The following is a 12804-nucleotide window of genomic DNA, read 5'->3' on the forward strand; positions in this document are numbered from 1 at the left end:
GTACAATCTCAGGGGTCGCTCTTTCTCTGTCCACTTCCCACCCCACCTCTCCCAGTATTACAGAGTGGCCCAGTCTTTGTTCAGATAGTGCTTATTATGTTCACACTCTCTCTGCTGTGGATGACAGTGCAGTAAATGGTTGCTTCATGATGCCTTAGCAGTGGGCAGAATCGAGAGAACAAGCAGAAGAGGCCAGCAAGGGCCCTGGGGAGAAGGTCCTTCTAAGCCAGAGTGAAGGGTTTGAATTTTGTAAAGCAGTTTAAGAACCCTTGACAGTCTCAGATTTGTAAGTTTTTTAGAATCTCTCTGACTGCAGTTAGAAGGACACATTAGAAATGAGCAAGCCAAAAGCAGAGAGGTCGCTGCCACAGGGATGCTGCTGGACTGAACTGGGCCTGGGGAGCGGGGATTTAAACACATTTTTTATGTTAATTGTTCCAAACCACATCATTCCCATTCTGTACTTGGACAGTTTGTTTATTTTAACCTTGATACAGGCTTTGTATATGCTTACCTGATGTTCTGATTTGTCAAGATTTTCTTCAAATTTAATCATTTAAATTTGAAAGATTTCTCTTCCTGGATTTGTATCATGTACCTAATCAACAGACATACATAATAGATCTTTGATCTTCCTCTATCATTAATAACAATACTGATGAGGTGAGAAATTTGGGGGAAGTGTACACCTGCGTAATAAAGGCCAGTTGGGGGATGAGCTCCTTTATTGTCAGGAATGAGGTGCAGTATCCTGACCCTCTCTGATAAGCTGTGATGGAACATGCAAATAGGGACCTACATGCGGTTCCATCCACACTTCTGCCCCCTGGATCTGCAGCAGTCAGATGCAAAGAGTAGGCAGAAAATGCTGGAGTGACAAGCACATTCTCTGTCCACTGCCCCGTAATAAAAAGTGGCCCAATGAATACCTCAGACTCTGTCTAGTCAGATTTTTCAGGCTTTTCCATCCTTGAAGCAGACTGCCGGGGTCCAGCCCCAGCTGATCCAGGGTATTCGAAGCAGAGATGGCATAGGCGAGGGTCAGGGAACAACTGCTTAATTAAATGTTAATTAAGGATATAAAGAGTAATAGAATAAGGATAGCTCAGTAGGAAAATTCAGTGGAGAAAAGAGGCTGAGTAGCTTGGTTTACGCGGGGGACCAATAAAACTTCAAGACAAGAAATTTGCACCACTTACGTAGGCCACAGGCATCCTTCCGTTCTCCCGAAGGAGAGGAGACACTGAGGCCTCCCCGGTTGGATCTTAGAAGCCCAGGCATAATTAGTAAGCATGGTGGGTTCCGCGCTCCAGATGGAGACTCAACCAGAGTGAGAGAGAGAGAGACATGGGGAGACCAGTCTTTCGAGGAACTGATCCCAATTGTTTATTTTCCATGGTCTACTTTTATACACTGAGATGTATGCAAAAGTGACTTTATGCAAAAGTCACGCAGGGTCAGCAGTCCTGACTTTTATCCAAGTCAGGTGCTTCATACAAATATATACAGAGGTCTTAGGGGTGTTACATCATCTTCTGGCCGGGGGCCTGCTGACAATTTACGACCCTCTCCTTGTGACAGCGGTCAGTCAACCAGGACACTTATTTCTCCAGGGGTGATTATTCTTAAAACAGACGCCACCCAAATAAAGTTACACTCCTATAGGGAGAGGGTGTAGTGGGTTTTAGTTAAGGAAAGAATTTACTTAGCCTAAGGTCTAACGTGATTAATATCAAAGGTTAATACTTATTTCTTCTATATATTCATTAATGTGTATAAGGGCAGGGGATGTGGAGACTTAGCAGTAAACATTGGCTCAACAAATGAAAAACCCTTCACCAATACAATTTCTAATCAGCCCATTATACTTATACTAATAATTTTCTAACTTTTCTAAAGAACCTGTTTTTAGAAGGTTTAAAGCATCTCGTGCCTCTCACAGTTGGGAGGCTGTGAGCAATCACATGTGGCCGGACAAGCCTGTCAGGTAGGCTAGAGAACCTTCAGAGGAGTTTGTAGGTTGAAACATTCCTATCACACCCAGGAATTATTATTAACTGGAGCTCTAGGTTAACTCCTTCTCCGAAAGAGGTGGTGGGGGACAGCCCCCCGTAAAGTCAGAGGTGTAGGTAAGAGCACAAAGTAGTAAAGTAGGCAGGCTCTGGTTATGGGGGTAGATGCTCGAGGATTTCCAGGGGGACTCCTGAGGCTTGATCCCGCCTTTGCGTATGTCGAGCCTCCTTCCTCATGACCTTTGCCATGGGCAGAGTGCCTCACGCCGGCCCCCAACATCAGACCTAGTAAGAGTACAGGGCAGAGAGGCAGGAAACATTTCTTACGGGTAGAGGTGGGGAGAGAGGGGACATGCACACACTGGTCTCAGGTGGTGCGGCCCATTCCCCTCTGCCTACTAGCACTGTGCCTTATGCTCTGTCTTAGGGCCAGTGAAACAGAAGCTTCTGAAATGGATCAGTACAGGTTATAGTAACATTCTTTACCAGCCTCATTGGCCTCTAAGAAAATTTTACTTTATGTTCCACTTCCCATTCGTCTTGTCAGGTGTAGCTCTCAAGAGATATTAACACAATAAGTCTAAATGAGACAGTGAAGAGTGTCTCCTTTAAGACCACTCCCCACCCCCAGTTTAAATTCCCAGAGAAAACATCTGATCCAAAAATGTAAATTCTGTATATATTAAAATTCCAAAGGAATTAAAACCAAAAATTCTCTTCTCCCTGTTTTATTTTTCTCCATCATTTTAACTATAATGGTCCACCAAGATGTTTGGTAAGGCCTGAGTTCCCTCATCAGCTGCAGCTTGGACCATGATCAGAGTGAGCAGAGCAGTCCTAGCAGTTTCTGCATGGGGTCAACTCAGCCCAAGGACACATTCTACTTCTCCAGAGAGACAATAAAACACGATGGCATCAGACCCCAGCCCACAGAGCTCTGTATCCCCATCACTGTTGTCAGCCCTAGACCATAGCAAGAGACTTAGTGCTATATAGTGGAAGGAAGGTAAACAAAGACAGCAGGAGAAAAGACTGAAAAACTTCTCTGTTTCCACTTCTTTGGGGATTCCAATACCTAGAGTCCATAACCTGACAATGTAAATTTTAGATTACATTGTTTGCAAGTTTCCAAGCATTCATCTACTAGACTTGAACACCTACTCCTCATTTCTAATCTGTCATCCAGTGATGATTCCAACACCTGGCTTGCTGCCCCTTTTTTGGTTCCTATTCCTGTCTCTGTTCTTGGAGGCCAATGTTTGTATGTGGGTGATCCATCTACCTTTGTCTTTCAGCTTCTCAGCTTCCTCATCCTTCTAGGCTTGAGTCCTCTGGGAACTACTTCAGTCAAGGTCACCAGTGACTGCCATCTTGACAATCCAAAAGTTACTTCTCTTTTCTTATCTTTCTGGTTCCTTTGTAGCAGTTCCTTTGTACGCCAACACACACTCCCTCCTCAGAACACTTTTTTCCCTTGACTTCCATGATGTCATTCCTGTACTCACTGGCCTGGAAGCTCCTTTGCTATTCTTCTGTGACTTCCTCCTCCTCTGAATGACCTCTAATTATTGGAGTGTCCAACACTGAGGCCTTAACCCACTTTTGTTCCCTTTTGACTCACTTCCTTGGGGATCTCATCCAGTTCTGTGGCTTTAAATACTATCTATATGCCAGGAACTCTCACATCTATGTCTCTAGCCTAATTACCCCCCCACCTTCCCAGTTGTTTGGATTCGATCCCTTGATTGGAAAGATCCCCTGGAGAAGGAAATGGCAACCCACTCTAGTACTCTTGCCTAGAAAAATCCTATGGACAGAGCAGCCTGGTGGGCTATAGTCCATGGGGTTGTAAGAGTTGGACATGACTTAGCAAATAAACCACCAGCATTTCCAGTTGTTGACCACATAGCTATGTAATATCTTCTCATGGGTGTCTGTTAAGAATCTCAAACTTCATATGCCCCAAATAAAATTTGGTTTCCTCCTTTCCTTCATACTGGTTCATTCCATCCTTACCCATCTCAGTACACTGTACCACGTTTCACCCAGATGCTCATATCAGAAGTCTAGGAGTTACCTTTATTCCTATCCTTTTCTTACTCTTCACAACCAGTCTGTCACTGAGTCTTGACATAGGCTGAGTATTATATTCACTTCTCTTCAGTGTAACTCCTGTCACCCCAATATAGACAATCATCTCTCTCCTCCATCACTCAAGTAGCCTGGCAGCTAGTCCACCTACTCCCATTCCCATCCCCTTTTAGTCACTTTTCCACATGGAGGCCAGCATGTTTTTGAAAATATAAATTAAATATATCATTCCTTGTTTAAAAATCCTCTTTGAGCTTCCTTATCTTGAGGGAAAATCGACCCATGCATACAAAATTTAAAAACTTTTCCTGAGGTATCCACGCCAAGACTTGAATTGGGTCCTTCTTCCTCTCTGTTTCTATTGCTTCTTTTAGGTCTCCTAGTTGCCATTTTCCCTCATCCCCTTTGGCCCTCACATGCAAAGTGGAGCTTGGGTTCTGAGATGAGTCTTAGCCTCTACTCCTTGAGAGCAGGGTCCCATATTTGTCAGCCTTGCTTTCCCCAACTCGGCTCTCATGTCTCCATTCTCAGCAGGACACCAAGGCATTTTGCCTTGGGAAACAGTGGGTACTGGCACTGCTGGCCCCTGCTCTGGATTCTCTTACAGCTCTTTTTGCCATACGTCTCCCCACACCCTTGAGCGGCACCATGGGAGTCAAGTCCCATTTAAGCCCCACCTGATTCTTCTGTTTCTGTTGTGGAGCCCACACAGAAGCTAAATTCAGTAAGCCTTCACCTGGCTGAGTAGGATCATTTCCTGCCATTGGTCCAACATCTAAAATCACCTTATGTGCCTTCTCTTTATCTCATATCATTCCTTAAATCCTATCCCCAGAAGTGTGCTTGTTTTTTCTCAGCACACCATACCTGCTTCCCTGGAGTAGCTGTGTCACCTTGACATTCACCCTACAATAGCACTAATCTGATTTTTCGAGCCTGTCACAGATAATCATGGCAGATTGTCCCCATTAGTCAGCCTGCTCTGGCTACATGCTTTCACTGTTGACCAACTCTTTGTCCATAGTTTGAAGAGGGGCCTCTTATTTTTTTTTTTTTTTTGGCCATGCCACAAAGCTAGCAGAATCTTAGTTCCCCAACCAAGGATCAAACCTGTGACCCCTGCAATGGGAGCATGGAATTCTATCTGCTGGACTACCAAGGAACTCCCTGAAGAGGGGACTCTTGATGGTTCAGTGGTACATCCCTGGGAGTCCTCCTTCCAGGCTGCTCCTTTTCCTCTCTGTTACGCCTCTTTGCCTAAACTAAGAAGATCTAAAATATCTGAAGGCTGTTAAGTATGGAACCTTAATAATTTCTTCTTGTCATAGTGTGATTCTGGCTCCTATAGTCTGTTGCTGTCAAGCCCTTTGTATCTTAGTGTTTCTAATGGTTTTAAAGCCCAGTCTTTAGTTCTGACTGATAAACTGTATAAAGGTAGTGTTGGGAAGGAACTGTGATAGCAAAACTCATTCTGCCCATGAATCCCTGAAAACCAGCATAGTCTCATTTAAGGTGAGCCTTAATTAAGGGTTTTGGTTTTTCAAAAACTTAAATTAGGTTTGACTTTTCTAAAACTGTTCTGTTGAAGAGAGGGTCCAGAGCTCTGACTCTCAGGGTATCCCCAGGGCTCCTAGTCACATATTGAAAAGCACTGCTCTATGGCATTTCCTTGATCCACCACTTTAATAATCCTGTGTTTTAAAATGAGCTAAGGGTCATGTATAAAGGGGGTAATGAATGATCACACATATGAAAAGCAAGTCATTAAGGGACTTCCCTGGTGGTCCAGTGGCTAAGACTCTGAGCTCCCAATGCAGGGGGCCTGGTCAGGGAACTGGATCCCACATGCTGCAAATAAAGATCTCTTGTGCCGCAACTAAGACCCAGTGCAGCCAAATAAATATTTTTTAAAGTCATTAAATTGGACTTTTAATATTGATTTTATTTGGACTGAGAAACTATTGGTGATTTTTATTTTTGTATTAATTTTCCCAGATCTTTCCTAGTGAACATAAAGCATAGAGTATATTTATGGCTGAGTATCTTTAAATTGTCAACAGTGAAGGATCTAGGATATCCCCTAAAATGCTCTAAAAAAAGGACAGCATAACTGTTATTTTTGTTTATGTATTTATACCCTGGCTTGTTCTATAGACATTAAAAGTCATTTACCAGATAATTACTGCTTACATACTAAGTTACTTCAGTCATGTCCAGCTCTTTTCAACTCTATGGTCTGTAGCCCCCTAGGCTCCTCTGTCCATAGGAGTCTCCATGCAAGAATACTGGAGTGGATTGCCAGCCCTCCTCCAAGGCCTCTTCCCAACCCAGGGATCTAACCCGTGTCTCATTACATCTCCTGCATTGCAGGCGTGTTCTTTACCACTAGCGCCACCTGGGAAGCCCTGATACTTACTGAGAACCTACTAGATGCAGGCAGTGTGCAAGGTGCTGTAGAAGGAACTGAGCCAGGTGCAAGCAGAGACAACGCAGTAAACCAGCTCGTGCTAACAAGAACGGAAACACAAGAGCTAGCGATTGTAAGGTGTCACTGCAGAGAGCTGGAGAGGAGAGGGATGAAAGCACACTGTGGACCGGGCTCTGAAGCGCCATAGCTGGTGCTTTTTTCTGGGTTAGCAATCTGACGTATATAAGCAACTACAAATGTGGCAGCACCCCAAGGGGGTCGGGGGGAGAAGAAATCGGAACAAAGACATTCACTCCTCCTCTTCCTCCACCCTGCCATTAAACGTTAGATGCAGCTATGAGCTGAAGGTCAGAAGTCTTCATAAATCTGTCGGTGTTGCAAATTAGACTATAAATAAATAACAGTAAAAGGTTAAGTGATTATCTCTTAAGTGATTGGTAGACTTAAGTTGTTAAATATGGATGTTCTGCTGAGGATCAGAAGTTAATTACAGTGATGGTAAGTAATAGAATGACGCTGAGTTTTTGATACCTTGGGGAAGAAGCGTGTTGGTGTAAAAAGGACTGTATTGAGAGGAGCAGTCTGCTCATAGAGCAGCCCTGCTTTTACCACACGTGGTATTCTGAGCCTCTCACCTCTCCCATTTGTCCCCCAGGAGAAGTGTGCCCAGTACTGGCCCTCTGATGGACTGGTGTCATATGGAGACATCACAGTGGAGCTGAAGAAGGAGGAAGAATGTGAGAGCTATACCGTCAGAGACCTCCTGGTCACCAACACCAGGGTAAGATGCCTGGTGGGTGGGCTCCTCCCATAGGGAAAGCAGGGTCGCACCTACCTCTCTGATCCTCCTTCCTCCCTCCCAAGGAGAACAAGAGCCGGCAGATCCGGCAGTTCCACTTCCATGGCTGGCCTGAAGTGGGCATCCCCAGTGATGGAAAGGGCATGATCAGCATCATTGCAGCCGTGCAGAAGCAGCAGCAACAGTCAGGGAACCACCCCATCACCGTGCACTGCAGGTACGCCCACCCCAGCCCTCAGGCGGAAGAGAGGAAAAAGACACAAAAGGCAGGCAGAGGGGCAAGATGGGAGCCTCTGTCAGACTCTGATGAAAGCCAGGCAAGAGTGGGATGTTGGTGAGACATGGCAATCAAGTTTGATGACTAGGACAGGCCCAGATGATGAGAAGATCTTGGAGTTTGAACTCGACACTTCCAGTGCTAGGGAACAACAGTCCCAAAGCTAAAATGCTGGGCAGGGAATAGTGCTGGGGAAGGGGAACAAAGGGGAGACCGACAGTAGGGAAGACCAGCTGGGCAACATGGGAAGGCCTGCCTCCTTAAGAAACACAGGAAAAGAGAAAAGCGCAACGATTTAGAGAACAGTTTGAAGAAAAATGAATAAGACATAGTTGTGAAAGAGGGGTGTCCTAGGCTGGCTATAGTTGCTGGTGTCACTGACAGAAGAAAGATAGTATGAGAACTCATGGGGGAGGGAGTGGATTTAGTTTGGGGCACATTGTTTGAGACTGCATTTTAGAAATAAAATTTTACCATATGTTTGTATTGCTTTTATAATTGGGAGAAGGGAATCTCTCTTAAAGGGGAAGAAAGTATATATTTAAAATTTCTGCAAATTTGTTCTGAAGATAGAATAATGAGCAAAGGAACTTCTAGAAATGACCCAGTAAATGTTCTTCAGATGGCCACAATGAAATTGTAACTACAAGAATTGAAGCACTGTTTATAATAGTAAAAGATGGTAGGGACTTCCCTATTAGTCCAGTTGTTAAGACTCCATGCTTCAATGCAGGGGACACATGTTCATTCCCTTGTCAGGGAACTAATATCCCACATGCCACACTGAACAGCCAAAAAAAAAATTTTTTTTAAAGACGGTAAATAATCTGAACATATTAATAAGGGACTGGTTCCATAAGCTCTGATACATCTTATACTACAGAGCTTCAGAAAATTAATTAGAATCTGTTTACGTACTGGTTTGGAATAGTCCTCTAGATTTATTGTTTAGTGAGGAAAGCACAGGGAGACAGAAAAAATATGTGTGGTATATGCATAAATTATCTTTGGAAGGACACACAAGGACTTGATGACATTGGTTGTTTCCCAGGAGGAAACTGAAAGGATGGAGAAATGGTGTAGGAAGGAGACTTGATATGTTTTGAACCTTTTGAAATTTGAACTGTGCTAATTTATTACACATACAAAAATAAATCATTCAAAAAAACGTTTATAAGAAAAAGTGGCAAAGTATATCAGCTGATACCATTTGACAGTAAACATGAAAAGATGCTAATTCTTATTAGCAATATGAGAAATAGAGATGAAAACATGGCTTTTAGCCCATTGGATTGACAAAAGGATTCCTTGACTTCGAAAAACACTTCCTTGCCCACACTTTACAGTGTCCCATGCTCCTCTCTCCCTTGGTCACCCTCTCTTGGCTAACCCCAGATTCTCTAGCTACCTTGCACCACGCAGGTGTGATGAGTGTATCTCTTTGTTACAGTGCGGGGGCAGGACGGACAGGGACCTTCTGTGCCCTGAGCACAGTCCTGGAACGGGTGAAAGCGGAGGGGATTTTGGATGTCTTCCAGACCGTCAAGAGCCTGCGACTGCAGAGGCCACACATGGTCCAGACACTGGTATGCTGCCCTGCCTATTTATCCATGCCACCACACACCATCCACAGCTTCTCTCTGCCAGAGCCAGCTCAGGGGGAGGCTGTTCTGAGGGGCCTATCTGGTAGAGAGAAGGCTGTGTAACCACGGACTCATTCTTGCTCAAGGTGCCTCAGAAAAACAGAATAAGCTTTGGGAGGCAGGAGAGCATTGGGGGCATAGCCTAGCCCCATACCAGTAAGAGATGCTGGTGGCCTCAGTGCAGACTAGAAGGGGTGCCTGTCAGGGCTCTTCACTTCTCCACGGGTCTGAGGTGGGGAGAACTCAGGACTACCTCCTTTCCTCAGCTCCCTTTCAGCAGTTCTCTTGACAGTCTAGATGACCAGTAAGCACTGAGTGTGTGCTCAGATATGAACTCACGTCTGACCTCTGAAGGGCTAGGACCACCATCTGCACCTCCAGTCTCTGCTTTCTGGAGAAGGTGGCTTCACTCAGCCCAGAAAAGAATGTTGTCAGAATTCTGCAGGCAGGCAGATCAGGGTTCAGGTGGAAATGCAAAAGTGCTTATTAATTTTCCATTTTTTAAAGAACAGGTTTGTCAGGAGCTGCAGATATATTGCTCTCTTCAGTAACCCTGGCCTTTTCCCCCAACTTTCACTCTGCAGGAACAGTATGAGTTCTGCTACAAGGTGGTGCAGGAATATATTGACGCGTTCTCAGATTATGCCAACTTCAAGTGAGAGGCAATGAGGCCCCGTGGACAGGAGAATTGCCTTTAATATTTTGTAATATTCTGTTTTGTTAATATACCCTAAATTGTGTATATATCTTACAACTGTTTTAGAAATTGGTACATAGGCTTCTATTACCTATTAGGTGGAGATTTTATATGTAAATGTGTTAGCACTGATAGTCCTTTTTCCAATGTTTTATTGGGGAATTAAATAGTGTGATGTTTGGATTGAAATCATGAAATCCTCTGCCTGGAAATTGGGCTTGATTGTTCTTTGGTTTATATCAATACATCTTTTCCTAAAGAAGAAACACAAAACTCATTCCAGGTAGCTAGGTATTAACTAAGGAGAAAAAAAAGCACAAAGTTATTAGAGCTCTTGAGGAAATCGGTTGTCCCAGTGCCCCCAGTCAGACCACTGTCCCCTCCTGCTCTGTAAATAATCTCTCCCCTCTCTACCCTTGACCCCTTCTCGTACCACCCACATCCCACCATGGGGAGTAAAGGGACCAGAGTGGTATCTCTGGCACCACACTAGGGATTATCAGGTAATAAAAGCTTTGACTCCCTGAGGAATGTCTCTCCCTTTGTGTGGGCCGGGGCAGTCCAGGGCTGGGTTCTCCTGCGCCACTCCTAGCCCACTGTTACCTGTCTTAGCTGGCTGCAGGGAGGGCACAGTCTGCCTTTTTTCCAACATACACAGTCCCTCTACCTCTTAGGTAGCTGCCACACCCTTCTTTCATTCCCAGAATATATTTGGTGCAGTCGTCCTAGCCAGCCTCACTCCCTAGGGAAGATGGCCTGAGTCCTCGCTCTTTCCCTGAGTGCAGGGGCATGGAGGAAAGGGGTGGCTTGGCTTTTGGCTGTGGATCAGTTTGACCTCTCTAGTCCTTGGTGCTCTGCTGCAGATTTGGATCATGTCACTTTGTCCAGAGTAGGTGTTTATATCCTCATTTACTGTGTTAAACAACTTCCATTTCCTTACATATCTGTCCTCATTTCCAGAACTCTTGCGTAGAAGTGCCTCAGATCCAGAGGTCACGTTGGTGAAAGTCTAGATCCCAGTTTGAGTTTGAGCATAACCTGTCAGAGTGTGTTAAATAAAATGGATGCATAAAAAGGAGGAAAGATCAGCAGAGCAGCTGATCAGAGGGCCTCAGATTCCAGGCAAACGTTGAACATCCATTTTGTTTATTTTTCATGTAACAGTCTGCCCAGTCTAGAGACCCAGTATCCTCATCTCATGGTCCCAGAGACCCTTAGGCCGTTGTTCTCATCCTGATAGTTGAGCTCACTGTCTTTTCCCATGGAGAAGCAAAAAGAGCATGGGTAAGCAATTTCATTTTTAAGGACATGAAATAAAAATTGCACTTTTCACTTCCACTCATACCCTATTGGCTAAACCCTAGTTGTAAGCCCACACTGAGCTACAAAGGGCACTGGGAAATGTGGTCTTTAGTTGAGGGCAGAGCTGGGAGGGCGTGTCTGTTTGTAGTCTCTTTTCCTTATGATCAGCCCCTCACAGGAACAGGAGAAGAAACCAGTTGCCATGACTGTAAGTGCAGGGCTGACAAAGCCTTGCAGCCCTCAGGGCATTTCTTGAGGAGCCAGGGGCACCTTGGGGGCTGTCAGAAGTGAAAGGTAGCACTCCAGCCTGGCCCATGGAGGCATGCTCAGAGATCAGTGGTCCATGCTTCCGGGAGTAGGTAGCACTTAAACTGGACCTGAGAGATGCTGGAAGCTCAGATGAGTGAAAAGGAAAGGTCAGCGGAGCAGCTGATCAGAGGGCCTCAGATTCCAGGCAAACAAAGATGCACTAAAGATGGGACCCAAATTCCCCCCACATATTCAGGATGTCTGCAGGGAGCAGGGGCGCCACAAGAGATCACCTTCTGAAAGCTTGCATGAGGTAAGTAGTATAAGTTGGTTCTTGTACTCTGGGCCTCCTATAGGAAGCAAGGAACTGTAAGGGACAATAAACCCAAAAGTCAATAGGTTTATAAGAAGTGGGGATAAATTAAGCAAAGACAAAAATCTCAAGAATTTCTGTTGAGGGGTGCTGTGCTTGGGAAGGAAACCCTGTCTCTTTGCATACTACCTGTTGGTGCCTCTGTGTGATCATGTCCAAGCCCATGGAAGAGGGCAAGCCTTGGGGTCAGCAAGCCATGCAGTGAACATATCCCCAGGTTGCTAAACAGACATCTTCAAGTGGGAGTTATCCAAGCCCTTCTCTCCCTCATCACTCCTTATCCACCTCTCTTTTCCTGCTATTCAGGGCTCACCTGGCATCAAGAGACATAAACCCGACAGGCTCAAAGGGAAGTGTATTGAGGCTCACGTGGCACAAATGGGAAGGGCAGGGAAGCCCACTTCACCCAGTGCCTACACCTCAGCCTGTCACCTGTGACCATGTGCAGCGCACTCCCCAAACCTCTGGGACCTGCTACACTCACAGAGACATCACTTCATCAGATAGTCTCTGTGTTGGGTTTTCCTTCATCCTCTACCCCCACCCACAGTTCACTCCCACACATTCTTTTTTTACCCCTTCATCCTCAGTGCTGAGCCCCAAGGATCCAGTCTTCCTGTGCACTAGCTCCCCCCTTGATGTAGTGACTGCCTTCCTCCACAGCCCCTTCCTCAGAGGTCAGGCATTACTGCAGTCTGTATTGTGGACCCTGAGCCTTTCTCCAGTCGTGAGCTTCCAGTCCACACACCCTGCTTCCTGCTGTGACTCCACAGGGTAGCCCAGAGGCAGCAGATCAGGCTTCCTACACCCAGGGGTTTGCCCAGTCACCATAGCCCACTGCCCTTTGTGCAGCCTCCAGCATCCTCTGCCCCCACCCTTCCCAGCTCTACTTCTACTGGGCACCAAAGCTACAGACCTCCCCACCACACACAC

General features: G+C 45.5%; 1 protein-coding gene across 9 annotated transcripts in view; it reads left to right on the plus strand.

Annotated features, from left to right (window-relative positions):
* Positions 1–10474, plus strand: part of PTPRA (protein tyrosine phosphatase receptor type A) — a 171142-nt gene extending 160668 nt beyond the window's left edge. For all 9 annotated transcript variants that reach the window (XM_006042724.4, XM_006042727.4, XM_006042725.4 and 6 more), the window contains 4 exons: positions 7187–7312; positions 7396–7547; positions 9058–9193; positions 9835–10474. In XM_006042724.4, coding sequence (XP_006042786.1) covers positions 7187–7312; positions 7396–7547; positions 9058–9193; positions 9835–9909 — 489 coding nt within the window. In that variant the 3' untranslated portion in view covers positions 9910–10474. The remainder of the gene's footprint in view (positions 1–7186; positions 7313–7395; positions 7548–9057; positions 9194–9834) is intronic.
* The last annotated feature ends 2330 nt before the right edge of the window (positions 10475–12804 follow it).

The sequence above is a fragment of the Bubalus bubalis genome, chromosome 14 (assembly GCF_019923935.1).
Source record: "Bubalus bubalis isolate 160015118507 breed Murrah chromosome 14, NDDB_SH_1, whole genome shotgun sequence".
Lineage (NCBI taxonomy): Eukaryota > Metazoa > Chordata > Mammalia > Artiodactyla > Bovidae > Bubalus > Bubalus bubalis.